Source organism: Morone saxatilis, unplaced genomic scaffold (assembly GCF_004916995.1).
Source record: "Morone saxatilis isolate NCDOM2014 unplaced genomic scaffold, NCSU_SB_2.0 Contig24, whole genome shotgun sequence".
Lineage (NCBI taxonomy): Eukaryota > Metazoa > Chordata > Actinopteri > Moronidae > Morone > Morone saxatilis.
Window position 1 is genome coordinate 11,967,851 of NW_023339807.1, and position 17,238 is coordinate 11,985,088.

Here is a 17,238-nt window from a genome sequence, read left to right on the forward strand (position 1 = left end):
CTTAATGGTGCAATTGATAGTCTGCACAGTCTGAGAGCTAAATAAAGAGAGGCATTTAACTGCTGAGTTGATGAAAGTGCCGCCAAAGAGGCCACAGTGTGCTCATTGTGGGTTTTCTCAAAGTGGACATTTGTGCCAGCCCCTTCCCCTTGCCTCGTCTTATTTGTCTGTATGCCACGGGCACCCATTCTCTGGCATCCTGTGGCGTGAAAACTGCAGCCGCCCCAACATGGCCAAAAGCCCAGAGCACCATGTTGATCCTTGGAGATTGGAAGTTAGAGTGAATGTGACAGGTTCTGGTTTATTATCTCCCCTAAAATTGTGACATGGGACAGCAGCAGGACAGAACAGGGCTGCCTTAGATTGCATGCATCTGTGGAGGGGATCTGGACTGACTGTGTCAGACGGGAAAACCAAATTTATGCAGACATGCACGCCTATACCCTTATGCAAGCAGAAACACAAGCACACATAAATCCAAACATACCAAATGTGAACATATAGGGAATTCTGGCTCAGAATGGAAGACATGATGAACGACATGCCAAGGAAGGCAAAGTACTTGTGTGCCTAATGTGCCTAATTTTAGTCAGGCTCCAGTGTTGGCTCCCTCTAACAGACCAAGAGCATCATGGGCAGGGGCTTTCCAGAAGGTTCAGTGACCCAACAGCAGGTGGAAGCCCATTAACGTAGTTTGGGGACCACCTGCAGTACAAATGCTCGCCTCTCCTCTGTGATTTACTTGAGGGGCTTCAAGCTGTGCTAATGCACCGTGCTGATAATCACAGCAATGGCTCATCAAGCACACCTGGATGGCCATCAGAGCCAGGCGGAGTCCATGTTCACATTCACGGCCATTAGTTTTACAGCACCCGCACGAGGACAGCTCGGCTTGCGCGCTGATGTGTATGTGCACGGTGAAGCTGGCTAGCCAACATGTTTGGAAAGGAGGGGAATATTCAGCGTGACCACGGAAGAGTGAGATTAGTCACGGTGACAAGACACAGCTTCTGGAGAGGAAATTCACTTTCCTGCTAAATGCAGTGAGAGTCCAAGTATCCCTTCTGTTCGCTGCATAGTTACCACCTCCCTGAAATCAACAACCCCACCATCTATTTCCCCGTGCTTAAACCTAATCAGGCCAACAGCAAAGGGGGGAGATCAGGATTCAGCAGTGGAATGTGGAGGTCAGTAGGGGTTGGTGTCGACCAGATGGTTTGGAGGTTGGGTCAGGGGAGCTCTGGGAACCAGGTGGTGATTAGAGTCTCCTGCAGGGTCAAGAAAGTGAAACACACCAGGCGGAGGAGGTTTCCATTGTTGAAGCTTACTGTAAAGTGTGTAACACATCAGAACAGCCAGGTGAGAGCTATGAAGACTGAGCAAACAACACAGGAGTCAATCAGCTGCATCGCAAAAAACTATTTCAACCAACAGTCACTCACAGATTTGCAGCAACCTAAGGACAGACTGGCAATATTAATTTCACCTATACTTCCTCTGTATTGAACTAGTACTGAATCTAAATGCCCTGTTTAACAGCTCAGCAAACACAGCAGTATTACTTATCCCACACATGGTTGAACAAGCTAATGTCACAGTGGTTGAAATGTAAATACATCATTAAAGGCTGAGTTTAGTGACTTTCACAAACACCGATACCAGCAACTGTGAAAGCAATTTCCGTACGCTGTGAATCCTCTCTCGCTTCACCTCTTGCACATTCACTCTCCTCATTTTTACTGTTTCACTCTCTCACTTTGAAAAACTACCCTCTCTCCCACACACATACTCCCACAACATGGCCTTCCCTCCATTCTTTCCTCTTGCTATCGACTATTTTTTAAAAACTTTTTTATTGTGAATTTTTGGTGTCTCTCGCGTTGGGGCGGGGAGGGAGGGCTGCAAGCTCACTCATGGTGTCTGATGAATGAGGGGTGTCTTTGGCTGTTGGGAGAGGAGAGTAGCTTTAATATGTCATTGGAGAGGGGGCCAGGGAGGCTCTACTGGAGCAGGGTAGGGAGATATGTGAGGGATGGTGTGTGGCAGGAAGAGACCGTTGGGCATAGAAAAGAGTGATGACCATGGAAGACACAAATCCACAGACTGCCTTTGGGTAACACAAAGCTCTCCATATCGTGTGCCTGTGAGTGCTGTGCACACATTGCAGATGCAGGCAGTAATGAATGCCTACATCTCTGTGGGTGCATCTGCATCAACACAGTACCCTTTGTGCTATATATGTGTACATATATTTAAAAGTAAGCATGGGTGTGGCCCACTGGCATGCTTCTCATCTCCCTGGGTGTTCTGTGTCTGCAAAGTCACAGATGACAGAGGGGTGCACACATGTGAATGAAAACCTTCACCTGAATAAAAATAATTAATATTTAAATCTGCATTTTACTGGAATATTAGCTGTTGCTGAATGAGTAGAAAAGACCAACAAAGAGCAAGACCAAGAGGAGGCAGAAAGCAAGATAACAGAGCTAAAATAACTAGTCTTTTATGAAATATGCTGAGCTGCTAAAAATTAATCAGAAACTAATTTGATAATTGATTAATTCTATATTTTTTCAAACCAAAAATGACAAATATCTGCTAGGTGTCAGATGTGAGGACTTGTGATTTGCTTAGTCATAAAACTGTTTTGGACTGTGCATAGAAGAAGCAATTTGAAGGTGTTAAGTTGGCCTCTTGGAATTTATAATTTTGACTATTTATAGACAAAACAATTAATTAGCTAAAATAAAGCTTAATATAAAATATACTTTGCAGATTAATGACAATGATTATTATTGCAGCTGTACAAAAGTATCATAAATATGTGATGTCCATAGTACTGGATGTCCCTCATTGTTTCTTTTTAGCCATTATTTTAAAACCACCTTACATATCTGTGTCTCCACCACTGTCACCTGTAAATTCTGGTCCATTTATTTGTACTCGCCACATAAAATTTCTCTCTTCTTCAGTAGATACCAAAGAAGCCGGCTTTAGGCTAGCTATTGTAGTCAGCCAGCTGTTATCTTTTAAATAACCGTCAAACCAATACTGCCATGCTGGCAGCAAGAAAGTCCCCCTATCAGTCTCCTCAGCTCCAGAGTTCAGAGAACGCCAGTGATAGCAAATGTGCCTTTTCTCATGAGATAAGTGTATGCAGCGACTGAGTTAGAACTTGTCTATCAGCTCCCTTCTGATTTAATTTTAGCAGATTATCGTGACAGATGTAGTCCCATAATGTACAACTCTCTGAAGTTATGGTGTGCAGCTGTTGGGCATCAGTGCTTTGAGCGGTGGATCTTTCATTGACTAAAAAGAAGACATATCTAAGAGTATTATTTCAATCTAGATTGAATGTATATGTAATTTAGAGAATCACAGAGCACCATCCCGGCACAGGCTGCATTGAAGACGATGCAGCCCCACCCTTGTGGTTTCTACGGAACCACCAGGTGCTCAAAGCACTGTATTCCCTTATTCAATGCTCTGGGGCACTAACTCACCTAAATATCGCACACTGTAATTCCCCTGAGGACTACACATTGCATTATGGGTCCTTTCAGAGGATTGTCTCTGCCCAATAATAAATAAATAGAGACAAACACAAAACCCCCAAACATGAATAGTGTGAACAGACAGTTATAGCCTGTTATCTATGCAACATACTACAAGATTCAGATATAGCTACAAATTCCTGCCAAAACAATAACTAAACAATAGTCCATAATTTAGCTTGAAACAAATAACATACGGATAAAAGCTGGGTGGTGGGTGGTGTGTTTCCTGTGTGCAATGCAGCTATTAGCCACTGAATAGCAGTTTGCAGAAGCAATAACACCTTCATGTTTGGAGTCAGGTGTTAAAAAACACTGCTCTGCTATATGAATGAGTTATGATAGTTAGAATTAAAGCAATCTGAGTAGGAAAAATCACTCTTAGTTAGTCAAACTGATCACAACTCACGTGTACACTAAGACCATAACCTGTTATAACAATGCTTCATTTTAAGGGGTCACAAGCCAAAAGCGTTGGGAACCACTATATTTAAACATTAGGCGACTACACAGCTAATGTTGAAATAGCAATAAAGTATTGAATCTTGACTCTACACAAGTTGTGCAGTGTGTAAGCCTCACCTGCACACTTGGTCCTGCTAACAAGAGGCGGTCCGGGAGGGCCAGTTCCTCCCTCTCCAGGCCGAGTCAACAGCACACTGATGTGGTACTCTGTGTCTGGATCCAGGTGCCACAGCTTATAGGTGACCATGTTGACTCCATGCACCTCTGACCACGGAGACTGGCTGGCGCGATACTCAATCTCCTTTCTGATAATGGGGCCATCTCCCAGGATAGAGTTGGTGTTGAGCTGGATGATCAGGTAAGTGGAGCCGGCACGCAGCAGCTGGGGTGGCGCAATGGGGGATGGAGGTACTGTGAGAAGAAATGAAAAGTGGTGTTTTTCGTTTTCCTGTTTAAACACGTTTGTATTGGTAAAAGCATTTGCTGGCGGGCCCGTGGCACTGCTGCACAGTCTAGGGAGGTAAAGTTTTGGTATTCCTTTTAGTAATCAGCTGTATATAAACAGATTTCTCATTATATTAAACCCACTGAGTCTTAAATGAGTCCCTAGAGACTGAGAATGTGAGCAGGTCAGATTGCGTTCAAATAGCAGATTAGTCATAGCTATTAACAAGACATTCAGAGTCTTGCATACATTGGAGCAAAGTAGTGAGTGAAAAAACAGCTGTGCATGCAGTGCATTGAATGTGTATGATCTTTGTAACTGAAGGATTAAGTGCTGTACATCTTTTTCTGTAACTGACTGTTCAGTCCTCACAGCTGGTCCCCATGATGAAAGAGGAAACTCTGCATCACTGTCGGTAAAGATTGCCAAACCAAGGATTAATTCCAGAGCCCCACCGGTCAAATGTCACTTACTGGCAGATCCGAACGACTGAACAATTACACGGGCAACAGTGTGAGGGAGTGAAGGGAATGCAAAAGAAATGAGGACAAAGCATGAGAAAAGATCAGAGTTAGATCTGTGGCTGTGACTAATCCTTCATTCCCACAGAGGCGCCTCTGTCTTTTATGGCCCTCCTCTCTGTGGGCTTTCAACAATACCAGCACCTCACCTCTACTCTGTACCGCTTCCCTTTGCCTTGACTTAGCCTGCCAGCAGCTCATCGTTGGGCTGTCAGGGACTGCATCGATAATGAAAGGCCATATTTTGGCCACAGGAGAGCAGCCCGTGGGGCCAAATTTAGAACAATTCACTCAGTTCTTTCGCAGTTAAAGTTAACAACTCTAGAGTTCTTTCTGTTCATTTATTTTGTTTATGTTACAATAAATCTTTTCTCTGTATATTATTAGTTTTTTCTTTTTCACTGTTCCCCTCTGTGCAGAGCTATTCTTAAACTGAATGTTGCTCTCAGTGCTACTTTCTGTTTAATTAAGGATTTCTCTGTACTGAGATCTATGCTTTAATATGCTGCAAATCCCTGATAAACACATCTTCAAATGGGCTCAGGATCAAAATACAACAACTTTGAGGCCACAACAAAAGAGACATACAGTGGCTTAAGGAGGAAGATGAAAATGTTTTATTCATTATGTGGACATATTGCTGTCCTCTATGGGGCAATAACAGAGCTTCATCATGATTCCTGCATGCAATCTACATTCTAGAAATGAGTGGATCCAACTCATTAAGGGGATGATTAGGCTCTTCTTAGCAGAGCAGTGGGGGGAAAGGGGATTTATGGAAGTCTCGTTAAGGACTCGGTCTCAGCTCCTGTGAAATAAATTATAGAGTTACAGCCAGTTGACATGAACATGACTTACAGCCGGCCATCACATCTACTCGTTACGCAGAATGAGCTGTGCCAAAAATAACCTCTTTGTCCTGATTATATAAAAAAAAAGTAAGGAAAGCAACAACCACATGAATACAATGATATTTATTTGCTGAAAGTGCAAGCACACTAAATGAGATTTCATGGCCATCTATGAGCGCATTTACTGACTCCTCATTTACTGGCAGCTGCTGGTGAGAGGGTTTAGTAACATTTTGGCAAAATTGCTCCATTTTGTACTGTAGCAATCGGCCTGAATCACAATACTAAACCGAATCCACGCTTCCATATCAATCAAAGGGATTTACTTCATGCTTAAGAGTCTACTGTCATGCTAGTCTACAGTCATAAAATACCAACATCAGCATGGTAACATTCACAATCACAGCGGTAACTTGCTGATGCTAAGCAGGTGTAATGTTCACCATCTTAGTTTAGCATGCTAAAATGCTAACATTTGCTAGTTAGTACTAAACATGAAGTGCAACTGAGGCTCATGGGAACGTCATTAGTGTTGCTGGTATTCAATCATGAACCAAAGTATTGGACACACAGAGAATTTACACCTGATGATGGTGCTAAGGGAAAAGGTTAATTCATCCTGAGGGAACATGAATGTCTGTACTGATTCATGGAAATCTATCCAAAAGCAGTTGAGACATTTCACAAATAACCGCAAATGTCAAACTGCTAGTGGCACTAAAGGAAAGTTGAGGGATCACCAAAGCCATTAGGACACATCTTCTGGGGACCCTGAATGTCTGTATTAATTTTCATTGCGATCCATCCAACAGAAAGACAGGCTGATGTTGTCACACAGAGAGCCATGTGGCTAGCATAGCTAAAACGTGTTTTGCTTTCTCTCCAACTTTCTTGCATGAGTCAGTTTTAAAAAAAAATTAATAACAGCAAGAGCACACAGTAGAGAACAAGGAGATTGGGAACCTTTCACATCCTTTTTTTCTCTCCTCATCTTCGCTTTGCTGAGGGCTGGAGTTTGTTATGCCATCAAACCATCCCACAGCCATGTCATTACTATGCTGTCAAAGTGGTGTCAGGCTGTGGGGTTGGAGTGAGTAATGGGAGTGAGGTCACCATCTGTGGTACATGATATGACAGGGGCTGCAGGAGTCCAAGTCAAGTGAACAGCTTTTTGACAGAGAGCTGAAGAGCTGAGTACGGCAGCCTATTTGACAACTACAGCAGAACACATGTCAGGGAGATTTCATTTGCCATCCAAAGAGCTTTTATGTGTGTTGAGCACCATACGATCTGTGATTAAGGAGTTCAATTTGAAATAGGTGTCCATGCTTTCCACGATTATGCACAAATGATGTTCTATGGCTAATGTGAAATATGTTCACAGTAGTGGCTATCACTTGCTTGTCGAGATCAATTTCATTTTCGAATCTCATTTGAATCACATGTAGTAATCTACTGCGAACAAGAAGAGCAAAAAATTATTTTATCACAAAAACAGCAGGAAAACTGATTGTTGGGATGAAAGAAACACAAGAGGGAGGAAGACCAAAAGAGAACAATAAGAGACTGAAGGAAAGAGAGTGTTTACCTTTGACAACAAGTTCAGCAAAGTTTGAGACCCCGGAGCCCCTTGGGGACTGAGTGACACAGCGGTAAAGGTCTTGATCTGTTCGCTGGACGTTGTCTAGCTGGAAGGATACCACAAAGCGCCGGTGACTCAAGTGCTTGACAGACGCTGTTGTTAAAATGTCCCCATTGTGTCTCTGGAAAGCAGGAAAGGACAGGGTCAGAGAAAACAGGACGGGTCATCTTGTCTTTCCCTATCTCTCTTTCACACACACACACACACACACACACACAAAGACACAAGTACATGTCATCTCATACAGTGTATCATGTGCAACAGCTACACACAGAAAGGCTATTTATACACACACATTTTTTGGGGTCAAAGCAGCAGAGGCAGAGGCAGAAGATATCTTGACTGTTACTGTGGCCCCTAGTATGAGTCACTCACCCAAACCCTGGATCCTACACTTCCCATAATGCAACTCCATATTGTCTCTTCATTAGACCTTTCCTGCCTGATAAACGCCTACATCTTTCAAACTCTATGACCCCCGTGTGTAACACAGGCCTCTGCAGCCAAAGAAGACATTATACAACTGTTTTCACAGACTAAGCAGCACTCAACATTTGTAGTAAACTGACCTTTACTGTATGTTTAAAATAAGTGGAGTGCCCTATGAGCAGCCCCCTTTTTAAAGAATGACTGCAATCATTAACTAAAACAGTTTCTTGTTGAATATTTGTTATTAAAAGAGACATGTAGACATTTAAAACCTGCCTGGTTAAACCTTCTGGATAAATTTGCATGTACAAAAGTAGTATTTTTTTCCACAAGCCTAGTCCCCAGAATATGTGTATGAGTAATTGTGTTTCATACTATGGTGAATATCTGTACATAGTCTGTTGAAAAATGTATTTGTATTGTTCCAAGGTTAGGGTAGCTAAGGTAAGTGTATGCTATTTATTTATTTCCATTGTTATATTTTGCCTTCCTTTTCTTTTTTCCTTCCTTCCTTTCCTGTTTTTATACTGTCTTTATTAGATTAGTTATATTACTTTTATTTAAAGTAGTCCTATATGTTGTATATATTGATGTATTTTTTTTATTAAAAACATCCAGTTGCACACACCATCCAACCTTCCCCGTTAACACACACAAACACTCATTACCTATTACCTACTGTAGACCTTGTACGCAGTTATTGCCCAGTGAACTCATGGGACACTAAGCTAATAATGTAACAAAACACACTTAAACTATTGCTATCTGGGTCAGTTCTTATTAGAGCTGTGTGATTAAAAACGAGGATTGTCCAATTGTGTGCAATTTAATTAGAATGGCAGGACCATCTCTCTGATTTAATCACGCAATATGACAATCAGACATGCTTTAATAAAAACAAATGAAATCTTGTTAAAATAATAGTGATTATGGGGGTAATACATGTCATGAGAGTCGTCCCTTAATGGAGGCCATCTACAACCTCAGTCGTCCTCAGTGTGCAATGTTACTGAACTAAAACATTTAACTGCTCAGCAGTTAGAATTGGGAGGCAGATGGGCTTTAATGCATTGAGGTTTAATCAGTTTAGTAAACAGGCTAAAGGATGAATAGCAGCATGCAGACTCTGTGCTTTGGTGTAAAACTAGAAAAAAAAAACTAAGCAGTAGAAATGGCTGTGAGACAACTGCTTGTTTTAGTAAAGCAAGGCTTCTCAGTGCAGGATCAGAACATAAACAAAAGTGAGTTGGGGCAGAAAGTGAGAAACAGAACAGTGACACACAGGGAGAGAGTATGATTCAAATGAATGTTGTATGATGCACCTTGTTGTTGCACCGTGAGAGGCATTTCGCACATTGTTCCACACCATTAAAACCACTAGGATCCGTCAAGTCCATGTAATCTCAACAAAACACATTGAATCTGACATTTTTTCTCATGTTTTCAGGCCATTCTCTTTGTGTGAAATGGTCGACATGAATCTTGATACTTATACTTTTGATCTGCCAGCTTTAAGAGAATCCAAAGCATGTGAGCATGCTGGGATTCCTTCGGGTTATGCTAGGCCATCTCGGCTTCTGTTGTACTTCTGAATTCGGCCTTCAGAAACCCACAGACCACACAAACCTCAGGCCAAGCCTTCACAAACAAACTCATAAACATACACCCGCTGATTAGGGTTAAGCAGGCAACAAATCTTGTGACCGCAATGAAAGAAAAAAAAACATCTCAATCACACACTCCTGCATCCTCCCTGCATCTTTTCACGATACCTAGCATGTGGATTAGAGAAATGGCAAATCAGGATAAATGAAATAAGCATGAGATCACCCTTGTGTTACGTAAACAATCTGGCTGTAGCTAATTGGTGAGGAAACGAAAAAACGATCTGTTAATCTGCCAGGCATGTGCAGCCAAGAATGTGCTGCAGCTGGTACAGCAGACACAATGAACACAAAAGGGCACAACAACAGAAAAACAGCAGTGATATGAGTTCATATGGAGAAAACAGCTCAGAAATCCATGTGTGAAGCAGACACAGCAGACAGAAAGATGGTGAAGAGGACAGCAAAAAGGTAGAGAGGCAGGAAAAAGAGCATTCCAGTGGCCTGGAGATCTCATTAAAGCAGGCGCCTGTATGGTTATGCCAGCTAATTACCCACAGCATTTTTCTTTATCCTTGTGTAGTGACCAAATGGGTGGTTTGATAAAGCATTCAGAGAGGTGGCAATGACAACGCATCAATTACATAAATCACACATCTCCCAGTGTCAGACAATACAGTAGGTTTGCCTGAGGTCGACCATGACAAACACTGGCTGTAGTGGGGGGTAAGATGTTTGGATAAGTAGTGAATGTGTGGCTGCACAGTAATTGCAGCGGGAGGCAGAAAAAATGGAGCCCTACAGCACAATGACGTTTAGAACTTTAATCAGGGCTACATAAAGAGGAGGATTTTCAAAACAGAGAATTATTTCCACCAAAGCTAAGGACTGTGTGGCTCACCTGACCTTCACAGAGCAAGCCATTCTAGATGAAACAACAGATATCTAAAGCACAGAACATGAGCTGAATAAAAACAAGAGGCAGTGATGAAAGCGAAGAACACTATGATCCTATAAGCAATGTTACTTTTCAAAGGCAGTGAAGTGAGGATGCCAATGGCCTTCACAGCAAACATAATGATTTAAAAAAAAAAAACTTAAGTTCAGTTACAGGTTGAGACTTGGAATTAAGAGTTTACATATTGGTGTCTCATTATCTGTCCATGAAACTGAAGTACCTCTAAAATACTGAGGATTCAGTCAAGTGGGGAAGGTACCAAAAGCAGCTTTCCATTTGCACTGTTGACTGTTCTGGATGTAAAAATACAGAGAAACTCTAAGTCAGACACACAGGTTCCTTTAGCAATAAACTCCACCATTAAACCGCTGACCTCCAGCAGGAACCGCTCAGCCTCTGACGCCCTTCCAGCAGCAACACACTGGAAAGTTGCATTTTGCCCAGCATTGACCTCCTCATCTCCTAGCCTGGAGAAGTGTGGCGCCTTATCTAAAGAGACAGACAGAGAGAGAAACACAGTTAGATCAAAAGACTCCATTACCTTTCAGCCATTCACAATGTCAGGCAGCTACAGGAGGCAAATTTTAATCAAGGCTTTTTTTTTGTTTTTTCAAATACATAAACAGGAATTTCAGGAATTTCTGCATAAGAAAACAACTACTTTTGGCCAATGTTTGTTCATAATTAATTTCTATATCATAGACATTTAGGAACATAAAGCAGTAACAGATCAGTTGAAAGAAGCAGCACTAAACTTGAGTGCAGACTTTCTAAACCCATTTTCACGCTTCGTTTGGGCTATACTGATGTATAACTTAATATAAAAATTATTGCTCATAGCAGTTTGCAGAAATTAACTTATAAATGCAGTTGTGGGAATAACACACTCAAAAAAGCAATAAAAAATATAATAGTTCATAAAAGTTTCTGTTTCTTTTGATTCTTTGAGCTTTTTTGTGAGTGTTTGTTCATTTGTGTTGACAGTGGAGGGTAGACATTGCCTATTGCAATACTTGCAATACTGGGTATGCACTGTAAGTGCACTTTCAACGTTAGAATAAAAAAGATAGCTATTATCAGACAAAAAGTGTGTGTTAGTGTTTAAATGTATGTGTTGAAAGGGTCACTCAGTGTCCATTACCAAACAACTTGTTAACAAACAGATAAGTGCAATCAATAGATGAGCATAATGTGGGAGTGAATCTGTAGAAGAAAAGCCACGGAGTAAGCATCAGTCCTCCACATTTTGACTAATATTGTCCCAGCATGCTATGCGGATCTGCCAATGAGTCAGTGTGTGGGAGTAGCCCTCTCACCCAACTCCGTGATTAACAATAGAGCAATGAAAACCAGACCCCTGCAGAGCCAAATCACTGGGTAAACGCTGGGAGCATCTCTGAGAAATTGGGTAGGACAAGTCGACATGTCACTCTGGGTGATTGACAGGAAGAGATGGCAGAGCAACAGTGAAGCTGAAACATCAGGGAGAAGCAAATGTTTGGGTCTCACACATCTCCTGCTTGCTTTTGCACAACACTGTCTTGCCATCTAGCAGAGGGGGGGTTGACAATTTGTTGATCTTGTTTGTATACAGTAAGAAGTAAGGAGAGAGTGCTTGCATTTGTACCCCACAGGTGGCCATGTTTCCTTTGAGTGACTCTCCCTCCTAAAGTTAATTCATAATTCATGCCTGAGAGCCAAACATAAACAAACACCAAAATGAGTGTCAATGGGGAAAAAAAAAACCTACAGTTGGCAAGAACTGTGGTGTTATACAGCTAAATGTGTCAGATCTTATCCTCAGGACTCTTTAGCGTGATAAATATTTTATTGGAGTGAAACACTGGTTTCAGAGTCAAAGACTGAGGCTCGGGAGAATAAAACAGAAATGTCAACTATGCTTTATTCAGAATTTACAAAAAGGAACTTGTTGAGTTATTTTATTTAATTTTTTACTATGCGACACTTCCCTTTGGTTTTTCACTCCTTCCTTCCTCACGCTGTTTGCTGCCAAGTAATGCAGGCTGGCCATGTGCCACATCATAAGGCATGCTCAGGTCTTGATGAGAGTCTTAATTATTTAATGGTCACAGTGGGAGCATTCAGAAGATGCCATCTGCTGTCTGGGGGAGAAACAGGGTGGCTGACTGGGTGGTATGCATACAGTAGGGGTAGGAACCAATCTCACAGCCTGTGTTTGTTTAATAAAATCACATGTAACATGGCATGCCTGAAAAAGTCCATCTTCAAAAATGATAACAAAAGGGGATATATAAATATTAACAGGGACATAACACAGAATCCCCACGAGAGAAAAATATCCTTCAAGCTTCAGTTATATAAGTCACTTAAAACACTGTGGACCATGAGTGTTAAATGTGCTCTGAGCCTTTATGTTCAGCAGTGGGCTGCACAGGGAATGTGCAAGTGACACTGAGAGACTTTGTCCAGGTACTCAACTCAGGGGGCTTAGTGAATATGTTTTACACAAGGTCCTCAGGCGCTGACAACACACTGAACCCCTACCACTTACACAAAAAGCCCTCCACTGCAGGGAGCCACTGGTTACAAAAGAAACCCACCCTGAACAGAAGACATCTTGATAAAGCTCTGAAGTGTAGCAAAAAAAAAAACCCTTCTGTACAAAGTGACTTACGACAAAAAGCTACGCCACACTTCCAGTTAGGTCAGAGAACATGAAAGTGTGGAAGTCTTCAGAGAGAGAACGCTAGATTTCACTGATTAACAAATACATTTGGCTGTCAAACAAGGCCAGAGGCAGAACAGCAGGTGTGTTTTGAGGTGTAAGGGAGTATTGGCATTTGGGTGTCACAGTGTTTTAATAGCACTGCTGTTGTCGCAGGATGCCTCAGGACAACCTGCAGTACAACTTGCAGTACTAATATAAAAGGTCAATCAGCCATTACTCTTCCCCTCATCCTATTTATGTTTCATGCTGCTTTGAAATACATTTCACCCCCCAAACCACTAAACCTTTTTTCCTCCAATACACTCTGTAATTGCAATTCATTGTCAGAAGTGGCACTTACAGCAGGGATAGTTGAGCACCATGATGTCATCTATGGCAATGTAGCCTCGCCGCTCCCTGGAAACTGTTGCCTCAATCAGTACCTGCAAAAGTGAAGTGAATGTGAATACATAATGAACAGACTGAATTCATAACCAGAGCAGCTAAAGCATACGCTTGTGACTAACCCTAATGCTCTCAAAGCTGAAGTGTAAGAGCAATTTTCTAAAGAACACTGAGGGCTGTGTGAATTCTACTGCTTCTGTCCCCTTTTGGTGACAGAAGCATTAATTACAAACAACCCCATCACCACATCGTTGCACATCTGCTGACCCAAAACAAAAAGCTAGACAATGAGAGAAATAAGAGGAAGACAGAAGCATAAAAATAGAGAGATGGATACGTTTTTTCCTCAGTCCGCAGGGCCAAGAGAAATAATAGCTTTATCAGGAAGCACACAATGTGGCGCCTGAGTCATGAGCTCCATTCTACATTCAGGGCGCAAGCTGCTGTGAAGCCATAACAGCAGATAATACAGCTTGCACAGGGCCACGAGACTCAAGGGAGGACAAAGCTCCATACCGTCGTATGGAACAATAAGCTGGATGAGCAGTGGGTTCTCATGAAACCTAATCAATATCAAATCACCATCCTCAGTAATAGTGGGAGAGTTATGAGACACAGGGGTGATGTTTGTTTTTGCAGCATCAAGGACAGTCTTCCATCCACACGTTTGATCGAAGGCCAGCTTTGAGTTATTGTTTCTCATAATCCTGACCAAATGATTACAACATGGTTCCTATCACTGGCTCTTGATTTTTACCGAGGCCGCCGCACACTCACACACACACACACACACACACTCAAGCTATCCTATATTCTCCAAGCTACTTTAAATGTGTGTGTCTGATGTCTGTGTTTACACACAGGCGTTGCTGAAATGGGTTATGCAAGATTGGAGCTCATTCTTTTCAGAGTCAGAGAGCTGAATTAGGACAGGTTGAACGACATCTCTCAGCCTTCCTCTGCAGATGGAGTATTTTATTATGTTTTCAAGGAAGGAGGAAAACCTTCAGATGCGGTTGAAAGCTTTTAAGTGGAAGTTGAGTTACTTGATATCTCACTTTGAGAAATATACATCAAGACAGGTTATACTGTAGTGCCATCTAACTATCAGTTTTCTGAGTTGTATACCAACAGAACCGGGTATTTGAAGATTCTATATATCGATGCCAATATGATGAGTCTCTGTGCTGGTACAAAAACAAGACTTGTTTCTTTGAACATGGAAGTTCATTCTTGAGGTTGGAGACACTTGTTTAACAAAAAAAAAATGAATGGTCCACTAATGAACTTATCCAAAGACAACTACATCTCATGGTCTGCTTCAGTGAATGGAGGTTTTTATTATGTTTTCAAGGAAGGAGGAAAACCTTTGGATGCGGTTGAAAGCTTTTAAGTGGAAGTTTACTCATTTTGATGTCAACTACATGTCATGGTCTGCTTCAGTGAATGGAGTTTTTTTTATTATCTTTCATGTGATGATGTGGTTAAAAGCTCTGTAAAAAGATAGTAAGTGGGCATTGATTGGAAGATTAGAAGAAGATACTTTTTTTGGTGATTTAAGCTAAGGTCTTCCTCAGAGTTCAAAACATAATAAAAAACTATTTTAATGCTGAAAAAAACATGGGGCAAAAACCCTTGAGATGTGGGTGAAAGCTCAGGAAAAAGCTAGAAAGCTGACCTTGAGTAAATATGATTTTGACAGGATTAATTTTTTAACTTAAATAGGATTTTTCACAAAATAAGGCACACTTGCAAATGCAAGATTAACAATCTGACCAGATGCTCAATGACAATTTTTGGTATTAAACTTTGCAAAAAAAACTGTGCTAAAGACACATTTCACACAAAAGGATTGCCAGACCAATAGGACACCCGGATATCGTCACCACCACAATCCGCTTGTGTTTGCACACCCAATTTAAGAGTCACTAGGACCTCTGGCCCAAACTCCAGCCTTCCACAGTCAGCAGGACAGAGATAGTCCACCCTCCTGGACTTTGAAAGGAAGATGTGTGATTACAGCAACAATTGGTGTGACAACAACCCTGGCCATGCACGACCCCTAAAGGCACCTACGCCGACACATCATGATGGGATGTGAGGAAATTGGGGTTAGCTAAAAAACCCTGACTGGATGAGACACAGAAGGCCAGGTGTGTGGAGAGAAAAGAGGGGAGGCTAGAAGCTGACAGAAGGAGAGGTGAAGTGGAGAGGAGAGGTGAAAGAGAAAGCAGGAGGAAAGGTCCTGGCTGCTGGGTCTAAGTATTGGAGAGTGACCCTGCTCTGTCTATAGCTGGCTGCTCTCCTCTAGCTCAAGGGGGAACACTGAGGCTAATCTCCTTCTGCCAGAGTCAATTTTCCTGTTTGTTCCCAGACACTGCTGGAACCTGAGCTGGAAGATGCCACCGCTTTTAAAAAAGGATATTAACATTTCCTGTTTCCATCATCCCCCCACCCCACCCCATTTTAGGTGGTCTATTTTCTTTAGAGCCTGTGCAGGATCCCTTTTCTCTCATTTCATTCTTTCTGTCTTTCAATTTGTCATTGTCTTTCTTTATTTCTTTTGCTGTCCATCTTTTTCTATTGCCGCCTTCTTTCCTTACCTCATATTGTGCACCTAGATAAACATACAACTTTCACAGCAATAATAAAAGCCCAATATCCTTCAATATTTTGATCTGAATTAGCTGCCATGTCGTTAGGCCAACAACAAAATTAGCCAGAAAACACTGCTCAATGGTATACAACAATGAGAAAAAAACCTCTGGAAAGTCTAATTGAAGGTGTTATTACTCTCTGCTGAGCTAAAGCACTCAATAAGAGATTGATTACTGGTTAATCCTCAGTCTTCTTAGCCATTAGGATAGGAGGTTATTAAGAGGGAGACAGTCAGAGCATTTGTTTCAATAAACAACCTTCCCCAATTTTTATTGAAAGCCACTTTCCCAATGAAACTTCTCCATATGCCTGAACTTTATTGTAATGAATGGCTACTTGACTTCCAAAAGATAAAAATCCTAGAATCATTGTCTGAATAAAAAAAATAAAAGTGTGACACGCAGTGATTTATGACTGATATAAAATGCACATTAGGAGTACATATTACATTACCCTGTAATATTGGCTTTTAGAAGCAATTGTAATGTATACAAATCAAGAGACAATTTATCTGGCCCTGTAAACCAGATTCTACCTTTTCCACTCCCGTCAGGAGAAACCATTAGACCCCGAGGGCTTTCACTCACCATTAGACGCAGTCATAGATAAATAACTCCTTAAATATTCACAGACAAAAGGTCACGTGCTGTAAATCTGTTCAGGTGGAAAATCACCATAGGCTCAGCCTGCATGACTCTCAGCAGGCTGCAATGGGGAAAATAGGAGATATTATCAGACAAAGCTGAGACATGAGGATTCTCATTTAGTCTTTGATGTGCCTCCCACTCTCTAACTTGCTCCCTTTTTTCTAAACAATACTGAGTAAACAAGATTGAATCATGGGAAACGTTAATGTTGGCTAGTTTGGTTATGAGGTCAAGCTGAACAGGCTGGATGTGAACAAAACGTTTGTTTTTCTGCAAGAAATTTAAGTTTATCATGTTAGAGTTTATGTCATGCATTTAGTTAAAGGGGAACTTGGCAACTCTTGCAAGGTTGGTTTTCCACCTGGGGTCG

General features: G+C 41.6%; 1 protein-coding gene across 2 annotated transcripts in view; it reads right to left on the reverse strand.

Moving 5' to 3' along the window:
* Positions 1-17,238, reverse strand: part of ptprub (protein tyrosine phosphatase receptor type Ub) — a 144,755-nt gene that overhangs the window by 47,386 nt on the left and 80,131 nt on the right. For both annotated transcript variants that reach the window (XM_035672501.1, XM_035672500.1), the window contains exons 4-7: positions 13,520-13,601; positions 10,843-10,958; positions 7,425-7,599; positions 4,137-4,430 (exon numbers count right to left, since the gene is read on the reverse strand). In XM_035672501.1, coding sequence (XP_035528394.1) covers positions 4,137-4,430; positions 7,425-7,599; positions 10,843-10,958; positions 13,520-13,601 — 667 coding nt within the window. The remainder of the gene's footprint in view (positions 1-4,136; positions 4,431-7,424; positions 7,600-10,842; positions 10,959-13,519; positions 13,602-17,238) is intronic.